Raw genomic sequence first — 12,348 nt, 5'->3', positions numbered from 1 at the left:
GCGCAGGGACGGGAAAGTTTATGCGAGGGAGGAGCGGAAAGTTGGGAGTCAATCAGGAGGCGGCGGGGCCGGGCCGGGCCTCCTCCTCCTCCCCTAACCTCCTTCTCCACCTCCTCCTCCTCCTCCTCCTCCTCTTCCCGGCCCTTCCTCCCGCCCGACCCTGCCGACCTCCCCGTCGGGGCAGCGGGCAGCGGAGACGCGGGACTTTCCTTACACAGGGAGGTTTATTTTTTGGGAAAGGGCAAATTCGGCTCGGCCCGGGTTATGGGAGCGCCCTCTATGAGCCTTCCTCACCTTCCTCCTCTTCCTTCTTCTCCCTCCGGCATTCCCGGGATGCGGAGCTGGGATGCGGCCTTGGGCCAGGGCATGAAGGTGCTGCTGTCCCGTCTTGTCCTGTCCCGTCCGCAGCCAGCCAGGGTCACCCGTGCACACCTTCATCCCCTTCTGCACATCTTCATCGCCCTCTGTGCCCACTCTTCATTCCCACCCCCCTTCACTCACCGGCATCCCTGTGCTCACCTCCATCCCCTTCTGCACATTTTCATTGTACTCTGCACACTGTAATGCCCTGCCACACGCCTTTATCCTCCTCTTCCTTCCCATCCTGACATCTTCATCTCCCTCCAAACACCCTCATCCCTCTCCTCATCCTCACACACACACACAGACACAGTCCCCTGCATCCCACCAATCTGCAGATGCCCCCATTTCTCCCAGACACACACTCCATGGTGCCCAGGGTGGGAATTCAGCCCACGCTGTTGGGATTTCTCAAGGGAATTCAGCCAGGATCCACGCCATGGTCACTTCCTCTGAGTGAGCTGATGGGTGGTAATGTGCTAAGCCACAGCAAGCTGATCACATCCAAATCCCTGGCTACGACCCAGCCTGACCATCAGGAACTGCAGCCCCAAAAGGGGCAAAAGCCCCAGTCCCCCTGGGACTCCACAGGGCTGTGCCACAGTACCCAAAACCCCCAGAGATAAATCAGGGTGAGGAATCCTCCCAGCACCCTGCTGGGAGAAGGGATGTTCTTTGCATCCCATTCCTTCCAGAAACATATTTTTCTAATTTTCATCACGAGCTTGGTTGTATTGAAGCGTTTTGGGACAAGACAGCCAATGCTTCAGTCCGTGAAGTGACAGGCTCTGAAGCATCCAGCGCATTCAGCAATTGTGTGTGATTCATAAAGCCATATCGCATTCTTCCACCCTTGGCCTGCTGCTAACTTGTAAGAAATCTGGACCAAAAACTGCAACAAAATGGCTGCTATTCTCCAAGGGCTGTTCAGAGCCTCGTTACTCATCCCTTACTTGGGCAAAAATGACATTGAGTGCTCCTGGAGATGACAGCCTTAATTGAGTTCAATAGGAGTTTAGGCTGAGTAAGGCATGAGCAAACAAGTGTGCATTAGCCCATGAATAAAAAGCCTGATCCACAAATGTTTAGGAACACATGTAACACTGAGCAGGGGAGTGCTGAGGGGGTCCCTGCTGCTCTGGCCTTGCCGTTTGGGCAGGGGTCTGGCTACAGCATCCAGCACAACTGATGGTGATGCTGGGATGAGCTTGTTCAGGAGTGCAAAGATTCAAGGCTGGCTCAGTGGTTTGTTTCCATTCTGCCTCTTAATTTTTATTTATTTTCCTCCTTCAGAAGTCCATAGTCCTTGTTTCTGCTATTTTTTTGTCCACTGGTGGGAACAGCAACTTCCTTTCTCAAATTATAATATAAAAGAGCTGCAGGCTGCAACGCCATAAATAATATTTTCTTATGGCCAGAACATCCAAGTCTAGGCAACACACCAAGAACAGCTACAACATTGTAAAACTCCAACACTTCTCCAGAATGGATTCACTAATTAAAAAATTACTCCTTTTAAAAAGCAGTTGAAAAATATTGGCTTTCCCATTGCCGCCTGTCGCTTGCTGCATCGAGAAGGAGCCCATCCTGCAGAGCCAGGATGAGAAGGAGCCCATCCTGAGCTAGCCAGCAGTCTGCCTTTCCCTCTAAAAATGTTACCAAATAAATAGAAGGGGAGGGGGAGGGAAGAGAGAACACCTCATGGCCATCACTTCGTTAATTAATTAAAGTCTTGCCACTTCAAAGCTGGAGAGGGATCCCCCAGGGCTGGGGCCATGGCAGCTTGCTGGGAACCAAACATCTCCAGCCCTTCCATTGCTGGACAAGGAGTTTCCCAGTGCTGGTCTCCCCTCCCACACACCCCAGGATGTAGCAGCCCTTCCCTGCTCAGGCTGCTTTCCCAGTGGGGCATTTGCCTCCTGGAACCCACAGAAATATCTGTCAGCCCCCACAAGAGATCAGGGCCCAGAGCTGGGTGCATGGAGCCTCCCAAACCCCAGGGGTCTGTGGAAGAGGGAGAAGCCAGTGGTTGGAGAAGAGCCCCCACATCCACCTTCCTGCTCAGCTCTGGACCAGCATCTTTGCTCTCATCAGGACAGGATGGGGATGAACCACAGAGAGAGCCACCAGCAGTGCAGTGACACTGGTCCTGGCTGGGATGTGCTGCTCAGCAGCGAGGTGGGGCCTTATTATTTTCCTCCCCTTTGCCTTATAAGCACCTCTGCAAAAATAAAACTCATTTCCCAGGGGGTTTCCTTGAGGAGCTGACGACAGTTGCCTCTGGCCACTGGCCACGCTTGTGCCCCTGCATGAGCACTTTGTAGGGTTAAATCCACACCTACAGCACCAGCCCAAAGCCAGAACCCCTAAAAAGCTTCAGAAACCTCAAAGTCTCACACTGCAGGGAAAACATCATCCCTGGGGATTGAGGAAACCCTTTCTCTAAGGAATACACACACTTTGGACTCAAACTCCATTGATAAGGCTCTTTCTTCTTCTTTTTTTTTTTTTTTTTTATCTTTTCTTGCAGCAAGCATTCCTTTCACACCCACGCACACCCCGGCAATCCTCAGCCATTGGTCTGCCGGCACATCCGTCACACTTTCCGCCGGCCAGAGCAGATCCACATTTCAACTGCTTCCATCCCTCATCTCCTCTGGTGTTAACAGCCAGCGCAAACAAAGGGCCCGAACATCCATCGCCCCATTAAATTGTTTTCGTTTGTTTCTTCTGCCACAGTTGGTTTGCGTTAGAGGGTTTGTCAAAGGGATTTGGGGTGGGCGCCTGATGCAGTGGCTGCTCTGACTTTGGGTGACACTGCAAGGGACACCCGTGACAGGGATTGTGCTGTGCCACGGGGGACAAGCCCGGGGAAACTGAAGGGTTTGCAAGCAACAGCGGGCAAAAGGAAAATGGAAACTTTTTGGATGAGGGGAGGGAGAATCAACCTGGGGAGCAGCTGGGATAACAGCAGACAGAATGTGGGGAGCCCAAAGCCCTCTCTCTCACCCGGCTGCTTCTTTTCTCCTTGCACTGGAGGAAATGGGGACAAGCATTGGCTCAACCGTTAGCAGAGCTCGTCCCGATTTCAAACAGATGTTGGGTTTGAGGCTGGATTTGGGCAGAAAGCTCTTGCTTTCCCCACATTTGCTGGCCATACCTCATCAGGGATGCTGGCCCTGAACTGCTGTGGCTGGTTCTCCCTTTAGCTCACAAGATGTTCTCTGAGCTCGCTGTGTGGGTGATGGATGATGTCCCACGCGGGCTGGCTTGTCCCCAAGCTGTCCACCTCTGCCTGCCCCACCACGAGCATCTGCCCAAGAATCATGAAGCCCAGATTCATACAGCTGGGGAAGAGCTCCACTCCCATCTGCAAAGCCACTGGGGCAGATGCTCACCAGTGGTCCAGCAGCTCATGGTGCCCCTGTCACTGTCATCTGTCCTCAGCTCCTCGCTCCGGGCTCAGCCCATGGTGATGTTGCGACACTGCCCAGAGAGGATGAGCATCCCTCTTGCACAATCACATCCATCTCATCCATCTGCTCCTCAGCCTTTCTGCTGTGGCTGCCTCTCAGCTGCATTGACCTGGGGGCTCATATCACCCCCAGAATGGGGGAACAACTCCTTTCTGTCCTGGGAAGGGAATCCCACAAGGTTCTGGAGTCAGTGTGTGAGCTGAGCAGGTGAGAAACAGCACCAGAGAGCTGAGGATGGCATTTCAGGGCTCCTAGGCATGTCCCCATTTTTCTCACCACTGAATTAATCAAATTTGTTTGCGCAGCCAAATCCTCACCCCATAACTGGTGAAACTGGGGGCATGAGCTGTCCTGTTCCCAGTGAGCTGCCTCTCTTCAGCATCTCCCCATCAATCTAAGACAGGGCACCTTCTGTCCACCACCTCTCATGGACAGAGAACAGCAGTGAGGCAGCTGTGGGGACACCTGGGGCACGTGAGGTCTGGAGGGGCACCACAGAGTAAAGGGGCAGTGAGGGTTGAGGGCACGGGGAGCTCAGCAGGGCCTGTCTGGGTGCTGAGCGTGACTCAGCACCGCGCCACACCTCATGAGTCACTCACTGCTTCCTGGTGCACCCTGAGTTTTCTCTTCCAGGTCTCTCCTGGCAGCACTGACCCAGCTGGGCCACCTGCCAGCAATGCAAGCTCTGCCTCACGTGCCTGCCAGCCCTCCTCTGCTGGCACTGTCACCCCTCGGCACGTGCCTGTGTGCTGCCGGTGCCAGGCTGCTTCTCAGGGACCCAAATCCCTAAAAAGCAATTTCTGGGCAGTGGGGTGAGACCCAGTGGGTACAAACACACCATGAGCACCAGCCATCCACTCACACCAGGGCAAAAAGGGGCAAAAGAGGGCCTTTGTGCCTGGTGGGCAACGAGCTGGGATGGGGGCTTTAGGTGGGAGCTTAGGCAGAGCCCACCTGTATGTGGGCAGGGATGAGGAAACACAAAGTGAGGAGACCACCTACCCCCTTCTCACTGGGAGACTGAGCATAAACCATAACAAATAAACAACCCCCAAAAACAAACAAACAAAACCAGACAAACAAAAAAGCAAAACAAAAAACCCCAACAACAACAACAACAAAAAAAAAGCAGGGGGAGGGCAGATGAGTTTCCAGGATCTGAGTCCAAAGGGATGAGACAGGGACTGCAGTCAGCCTCATCTGCTGAATATGAATACACCTCCAGCCTGGCTCTGCCATCACCCCAGCCCAGCGATTTTCCCTGAATTTGCCTGGAGAGGCAGGGGGGCTGCAGCTGGGTGAGCATCCCACAGCACTCAGTGGGCACCAGGTGCCTTGGACCACCTCAGGAAGAGCCGAGACTGCAAGAAGGTGGAAATGCAGGGACCAGAGCAGGACAGGGGTGCAGGAGCATCCTCCGGACCCTGGCAGCAGCCCCGGTGGCCCCGGTGGCCCCGGGGAGGTGCTACTCGCAGGCCAGCTTCCCGTCGAAGCTGGAGAGGGCGATGGCGAAGGCCTGCACGGCGCACAGGGGGTAGTTGTAGTCCATGGTGAAGGCATCATCTGCCACACGCCCAAACTGCATCACGATGTAGTCAGCTGTGAGAGAGAGGGGAGCCACCGGGCTGTCACCTGTGCACCCAGCCTGCCTTTCCCCAGCCAGCCCACGCTGCACAGGCCCAAAGAAGCTGCCCACGCACCCCCACCCGAACTCAGCCTGTGATTCCTGTGCTGTGCTGCAGCACAGATCACCAAACAGCATCGTTTTTCTGTGGCACCCTCTGGTCCCTCCAGCGCCCCACTCCCTGGGTGCCACAGCCCCCCGAGGGACAGGGACCCCACTCACCCCACCCCCCCGACCGTGGGATCGCTGCTGCTGGAGGGCGGGTGACAGGAAATCTGTAAAAATAACCAGGGGCCCTCAAGAGGCTTTTTCTGTCCAGTAACCCAACACCCCGGAGGCCAAGGGCTTCTGACTGCGCCGGACAGGTGACGAGCAGCCGCATCCAGGCAGAGCTGCTGCCACCCCTGAGGGACTGTCCCTAAGGCAGTGCACCCCAGGGTGAGCCTGCCAGCAGCGTGGGGTGTGTGCTGGGGACAATGCTCTGGGCTGAGTGGGTGGCTGCGGTGTGATGGGGGCTCAGCACCCCACAGGATCTGTCCTTGCCCTAAATTTGCCTGGCAACAGGAGCCCCACACGCTGCCCCTGCCAACGCCAGGCCCTAAGGGTCTTGCAGGGAGTCCTGTCTGGCTTCATCCCAGCTCCAGCAAAGGCAGGCAGGACTCCAGAGCATGAATAAACTGAACTTCAACAAAAACAGTGGGTGCTGAGGCCAGCCCATGAGTCCGTGCTCCTCCACCCTATCCCCTGTCCCAGCTTACGGTCACTGCTGTGCACGATCTGGAAATTTTTGACGGAGGCGTGGGTGACCCGGCCGTGGAAATTGAGGACGTAGGACTGGGTCTCATCGTTCCACACTGGGGCTTTGTTGTGCAGCTCGATCACGTTGTCCATGTTCCTGTTCTGCCATCGCATCAGGAGGCCGTCGTTATCCTGGGGAGGGGAGCAGAGTTGGGGTGACCCCTCCAGAGCCCTGCCACCTCCTGTGGCATCCTGGGGGATGCTCTGTAACAGTACCCAGCTGGAAGTGGGACCTATCATGGGGAAAAAACCAGACACCATGTCTCCCACCTCCCAGGGACACTTTGAGTTTCAGGGACACCTGAAAGCCTCTCCATGCCCCAAGATGGGTAAAATCCAAGGTGGTGCCCAGCAAACCCAGCTCCCAAGGAGTTCCTCCCAGTCTGGCCCCTGACTTACGTTCCGGGGCCGGATGGGCACCCTCTCACAGTCAGCATTCATCCCAGGGATGATGACAGTCATCTTCCGGGGGCCTTTGAACCCTAAAACGTTGGTCTCCTGCAAGAGAAACCCTGTCCCTAAAACCAGCAACCACCGCGGGTTTCAGCCGCTCATGGGGGCTGAACGAGGGCTCGGGGGTGGCTCCAGCCCACCCCACATGTCTGCAAGCCCCAGTGAAGGGGTGCAGGGTGGGAAGCCCTCTCTCCCTGCCCGGGAGAGGCGGGAAGGGGCTCCCTGTGTGGCTGCTCTTACGTAGACCACAGCCGAGAGCTCCTGCCGCACGTTGGACCAGTCAGCGTTGGCCCTGTCGGGGTTGGCGCCGTTGTCGAACACGGTGAACCTCGTTCCCATCAGGTTGGATCTGCAGCCAAGGGTGGGACATGGCCGTGGCTGAGGCCACTGAGACCCCTCTGTGACCTCTCTCCAGGCACAGCCTTGGTTTTGGTCTGGCTGCAAACCCCCGGTGCTGCTCCCCACCAATGCCGAGCTCCCCACTCTCCAGTGATTTTCTTGGGTTCAAGGATCCCCTAAATCGGGGTGTGATAGGGTGCTGTCACCACGGGGACCCCCAGCATTGCTGTGTGGCTGCTGGCAGTGCAGGCTGGGACTTGCCAGGTGCCTTTTCCAGCCATGACCTGTCTGCTGGGAGGAACCGGCCAAGCTTGTTTTCCCCTCTCAGCCCCCCACCACTCCTCAGTCAGACACGGCAGTGGGAAATGCTGAATTTAACCTCCTGTCTGCATCAGCCATAGCTTGGGACAGCCTGTAAGCCATGGAGTGGGAAGAGGGTGCTGCAGAAATGGGGCGCCACAAACTGGGGTGCCAGCTGTGCCCCTACCTCAGCTTCCCAATGAAGTTCTCTCCACCCCGTGACAGGTCAGTGGGGTCGATGGAGATGAGGTAGTTGGAGGTTTTGCTCTTCTTACGCTTTCTCCCAGCAAGGAGAAACACCTGGTAGAGCAGTGGGACCGTGTGGGAAAGGGACATTGTCACTGCCATCATCTCTGCTGTCCCCCAACAAGTCACTGCCATGACCTTGAGCAAGTCATGAAGATGATCCCCAAAATACTGTCTGCATTACAGGGCAGGAGGGGCTGAGCCCAGCCCAGCTTTAGTGGCTCTCCAGCCACTGTTAGCTCATCCTCCCAGGCACCACCCACAGGAACTGCAGCAGAGGGGAGCAGCCTCATTCAGGGTATGGGGTGAGGCCAGCATCCCCCCAAACCCTGAGGGTGCTCTCTGGGATGGCTGCAGAGCCCCAGAGGTCTCCATGCCCCCACCCCAAATCACCTTCTTGTCGTTGTCCAAGTGAAGGTAGTAGGTGGGGTAAAGCCCCCTGTCCATGCCCTTCTTGTCCCGTGTCACCCGGCACTTGACGGTCACGCCCTGCGGCGCTGGCTGCAGCACGAACTCCTCCAGGTTTTCCACCTCGATGACAGGGGATGGGGGCCTCTCCTCCTTCTGCTGCAGCATGAGAGGGGATGGTGAGCCCAGAGCCCCCCTCCCTTCCTCCCCAGCTAATTGCTCCTTGCTATCCATCCCCCTTGGGCTCTGCAGCTGGTGGCTTTGGGGACTCTCTGGTGGCTCTCACTGGGGGATGCTGCAAAGCTCCTGACCTGCCCTGAGGGGAAGAGCTGCTCTTCCCCATCCTGAGGGGTCCCCCATGGCTCTCAGGGGTCTTTTGTACCTTCTTTGATTTCTTTGCTTTCCCCTTCTTGTTGGAGTTTTTCTGCAGGGTCTCCTGGGTCTCCTCCTCACTCTCAGCCCCTTTGGGAGGAACTGCTGGCAGGAACAGGTAGGGACACAGAAGGGAGAAGATCCTGACTCTACTGAGCCCCAAAATCAAGCTCAGCACAGACCCATGCCAAGCTCCCTGCACCCCCCAGAAGCTCCACCAGAACCCACCACCCTCCAGTGCCAGGCTCTCACCTTTCTTTTTGGATTTTTTCTCTTTTGGGGGGTCCCCACCAGTCTGAAAGAGGGATGCTGGGTTTTTCTTCTTCTCTGACCTAATGGGTTTGGTGCTGGAGTCGGAATCATCCTCTTCATCACTGCTGGTGGCAGCTGTGAGGGACATAGGGGACACGGGGGACATGGTCACACAACACTGGGGGCTGTGGGCTCAGGGTGATGCCACCAGGCAGCAGGACTGGCTGCCACCTCCTCCTGCTCATCCCATACCTTTCTTCTTGCTTTTCTTCTCCTTCTTCACCTGGAACACGGACATTGGCTCCTTCTTGGTGCTTTTGGCAGATTTGGCTTTGCTGTCAGGGTCACTCTTGTCTTCTGCTGGGACAGAGGAGCTGATGAGCAGCCAGCCAGGGGGATGGGAATGGGCAGTGATGGGGACAAGGAGGAGACAGAAAGGGCTGAGCTGGGGGGAGATCGCTTGGGGAGGGGGCAATGGCTCTGCAGCCCCCTGAGCCTCCCAGGACAGTGAAGGCACTTCCCTGGTCCCAGCAAGGACAGATCCCAGAGCTGGGCTTAACCCATCCCTGTCCCCTGGGCACTCACCCTTCAGCTTCAGCTTCTTCTCCCCCCCGCCTGAGAGGGGCTCTTTGGGAACTTTCTTCTTGAGCTTTTTTGGCGGGTTTTTATTCTCCACCTCTTCTTCCTCTTCCTCATCATCCTCATCCTCAGCCGGCTCTGCCCAGAGGTGACCACAGCATCAGCCAACACACCGGCCCTCCTGCTGTCCCCCGGGGGTGGTGGCGGGGGTCCGGCCCTCCTGCTGTCCCCGGGGGTGGTGGCGGGGGTCCGGCCCTCCTGCTGTCCCCGGGGTGGTGGCGGGGGTCCGGCCCTCCTGCTGTCCCCCGGGGTGGTGGCCGAGGTCCGGCCCTCCTGCTGTCCCCCGGGGTGGTGGCGGGGGTCCGGCCCTCCTGCTGTCCTCGGGGGTGGTGGCGGGGGTCCGGCCCTCCTGCTGTCCCCGGGGTGGTGGCCGGGGTCCGGCGGGGCTGGGGCCGTGTCCAGCGCCGGGCAGCGCGGCCGCAGCCACAGCGCTCTCTCGCGGCCGCAGCCCAGCCCAGCCCAGCCGCTTTTCGCTCCCGAGAAGTGTCCGGGGAGCTCAGTGCCACCCACCCAGGGAGTGTGTCACCCCCCTCTGCCCCCTCTCCCCCTCGATACCAACTCCCCGAGCAGGGCAATGAGCGCAGCCCCGCTGCCACATCCCCGTTTCTCCCAGGTCCGTAGCTGGGTTTTAGGCAAAAAGCTCTGCCGGGGATGTGCAGAGCCCCAGCAGAGCCCCAGCAGAGCCCCAGCAGAGCCCCAGCAGAGCCCCAGCAGTGTCCCACCAGAGCTCCAGCAGTGCCCCAGCAGAGAGAGCCCCAGCGGGCACTGGGAGCACCGACGGCGCTATCGGGACCCGGTACAGGGGGACACGAGGTGACACGAGGTGACAGGAGCAAGTGCCCGCAGAGGGATGGGTGTTGCCCCCTCACCTTGTGGCTTCTTGGAGCCCTTGGGAACTTGGGAGCGGGTGGCCAGGCTTTCTTTCTTCTTCCGAGGCTCCTTGGTGAATTTGGAGGAGGGGTCCTTGTCGCTCTCCTCCTCCCCCTTCTCCTCCTTCTTCTTCCTCACCTTCTTCACCCCTGCGTATTTCAGGAGATGCCCACGATGGGAGTGCCTCAGGTGCAGGGTGGGGCACCCCGTTTCCCCCCATTTCCGTGGGGCTCTGGGGGATCTGTGCTCACCCTGTGCTGGGGCTGGAGCCTCCTCTGCAGCCCCTGCCTCACTCGGCTTCTTCACCCGCAGCCGCCGTGGTTTGGCCTCGGGCTCCAGCCCGGGCTCCTGCCTCTTCTTCTTCAGCTTCTGCCCTCATGGACGGTGCTGCAGAGGTGGTGCCAGCCTTAAACACCTTTTCCCTTTGCAGGGAACCCCTGCTCAATCAGCACTGGGTCCCTTTTGGAAATACAGCCGGGCTTTTCCCTGGCCCAGCACGGGAGCAGGGGACACACTCTGGGACAGGGACACACTGCCACCTTCCTAAGTGTGACTTACCATGGGCAGCCCCCCGAGGAAGGCAGAGGGAGGAAAACAGAAAGGTCTGTTAGCAGACACACAGAACATCTGCCCTGGAGATGAGGGAGGTGATGATGGTGCTGCTGTGACACCGTGTCAGCACAGAGGGACAAATCTCACTGTGGCCATGGGGACCCTGGCTGGGAGCCACTCTGGGCACTGGTGGCCACGCTGGGTACCTGAGCTGGGACAGGGGCATAGGGAGGGGCAGACAGCCTGGACTCTCACCTCTATCTGCTCTCACACCCACAAGAGGCTCCTGTGGATGGCAAGGAGGTCAGCAGGAGCAGGGAAGCAGGAGGATTAGGCACAGCACACCTAATCCCGGTTAGCTGGAGCTATAAATAACCCCGATTTACCAAATACAGAGCATGTGGGTCAGTGCCTGGCTCTGGGCAGGAGGTATTTGGGGAGTGGGTGTCAGCTCAGGGCTCTCAGAAAGTGATCTCAGCAAATCCAGGTGCACCGAGGCTTCCACTGCCCAGCAGAGCATCTTCCCCCTTGCAGGGGTTTCACTTCTCTCTCGTGCTCCAGGGCAGTGTGTGAAGGTGTTTTGCACAAGTGGGATGCTGATGGATCCCAGGACTGTGAATTTGGGGAGGGGGAGCTGGGGGCTCCATGGTGGAGCTAGGAACTGGCTGCTTTCTTCTGTGTCATGAGCTCACACAGAAAATCTCCTTTGCACCCCCTAATCCCTTAAGCAGCTGCAGGGTGGGCAACCACTCCCTTACTTAACAAAGCCCTTCAAGGAGGAGCTGCTGATTAAAAATTAAATTGGGTGGGGGATAAAATTGCTGCTGAGACCCTTCCAAGGCTGGTGGGCACCTGGGGGCCGTTCTGAAATTCAGGGAAGGGGGGGGTCTGACTTTCAGGATCATGGCCTGGGGAAAGTGAGTCACAGTTTACAGCTTAACTGAGGGGCTTAATTAAACTGTTATGTAAGAACTAGGAACCCTCCTCATGGGCTGCTTCCAAGGGATGGAAGGGGGGATTCAGAAGGGTGCACAAAGAAGGGAGGGCTGTGGAATTGTCTCTACCCACCTGCTCTGGAGGGGGTTCCCAAAAATCTCATGCCCTCACAGGCTGCAGCACCCCAAATCGGCCTTGGTGTGGATTCTGGGGTTTGAGGGTCTCTGATGTCCCCAGCCCTCGGGGACAGCTCATGATAGGGGATGGTGGCACATGGGATGGAGGGGAAGGATTTTTTCTCACCTGTTTGGGCTTGTGCTGCTGGGGGCTCCCCGGCTCTTCACTGGGGCTGTGGGACACAGAAACCAAAGGGGTGAGGGCTTTCAGCCCTCCACAGACCCTGGGGGCACGAGCTTGCCCCAATTTTTGGTAGAGGGGGAAAGGTCAGTCTTTCATTTGGTTCCAGCAGCATTTCCCTGTCTCAACTGGGTCGAGCTTGCCTGACATCATCCTTCCTAACCAGGAGCACAGGACAGGCTCTGCTTTGGCCAGGGGGGGACAGCAAGGAGCTTAATTTGGGGATCCCCATCGAACAAACTTTTCCTCTCTGTAAATCCACAAGCATCATCCCACCAACCCCCAAAGAAACAACACTGTGATAAAACTGCTCACTAAACTGTGTTGAAATTGAAAACAGGAGAAAAGGAGGGAGGAGAGGGGAGT

General features: G+C 57.5%; 1 protein-coding gene across 1 annotated transcript; it reads right to left on the bottom strand.

The window, feature by feature from the left end:
- Nucleotides 1-2,840: 2,840 nt before the first annotated feature.
- TULP1 (TUB like protein 1) lies at nucleotides 2,841-11,978 on the bottom strand. The gene is made up of 13 exons (XM_059867855.1): nucleotides 11,929-11,978; nucleotides 10,389-10,524; nucleotides 10,137-10,286; nucleotides 9,214-9,345; nucleotides 8,881-8,985; nucleotides 8,629-8,763; nucleotides 8,387-8,478; nucleotides 7,990-8,163; nucleotides 7,538-7,650; nucleotides 6,952-7,060; nucleotides 6,658-6,756; nucleotides 6,219-6,390; nucleotides 2,841-5,435 (listed from the first exon to the last, which is right to left on the bottom strand). Exons 5-13 carry the CDS (start codon nucleotides 8,924-8,926, stop codon nucleotides 5,302-5,304), a joined length of 1,074 nt encoding a protein of 357 aa, XP_059723838.1. The 5' UTR covers nucleotides 8,927-8,985; nucleotides 9,214-9,345; nucleotides 10,137-10,286; nucleotides 10,389-10,524; nucleotides 11,929-11,978; the 3' UTR covers nucleotides 2,841-5,301.
- Between the last annotated feature and the right edge of the window lie 370 nt (nucleotides 11,979-12,348).

The sequence above is a fragment of the Haemorhous mexicanus genome, chromosome 25 (genome assembly GCF_027477595.1).
Source record: "Haemorhous mexicanus isolate bHaeMex1 chromosome 25, bHaeMex1.pri, whole genome shotgun sequence".
Lineage (NCBI taxonomy): Eukaryota > Metazoa > Chordata > Aves > Passeriformes > Fringillidae > Haemorhous > Haemorhous mexicanus.
This window is presented reverse-complemented; position numbering and strand designations above follow the sequence as displayed.

Coding starts and splice junctions, on each gene's coding strand:
- TULP1 (XM_059867855.1), bottom strand. CDS start 8,926: ATGTCCGTGTTCCAGGTGAAGAAGGAGAAGAAAAGCAAGAAGAAAG. Junction 6,391..6,657: donor TGCCCATCCGGCCCCGGAAC/GTAAGTCAGGGG, acceptor TCCCCTCCCCAG/GATAACGACGGCCTCCTGAT. Junction 5,436..6,218: donor GATCGTGCACAGCAGTGACC/GTAAGCTGGGAC, acceptor TCTCTCTCACAG/CTGACTACATCGTGATGCAG.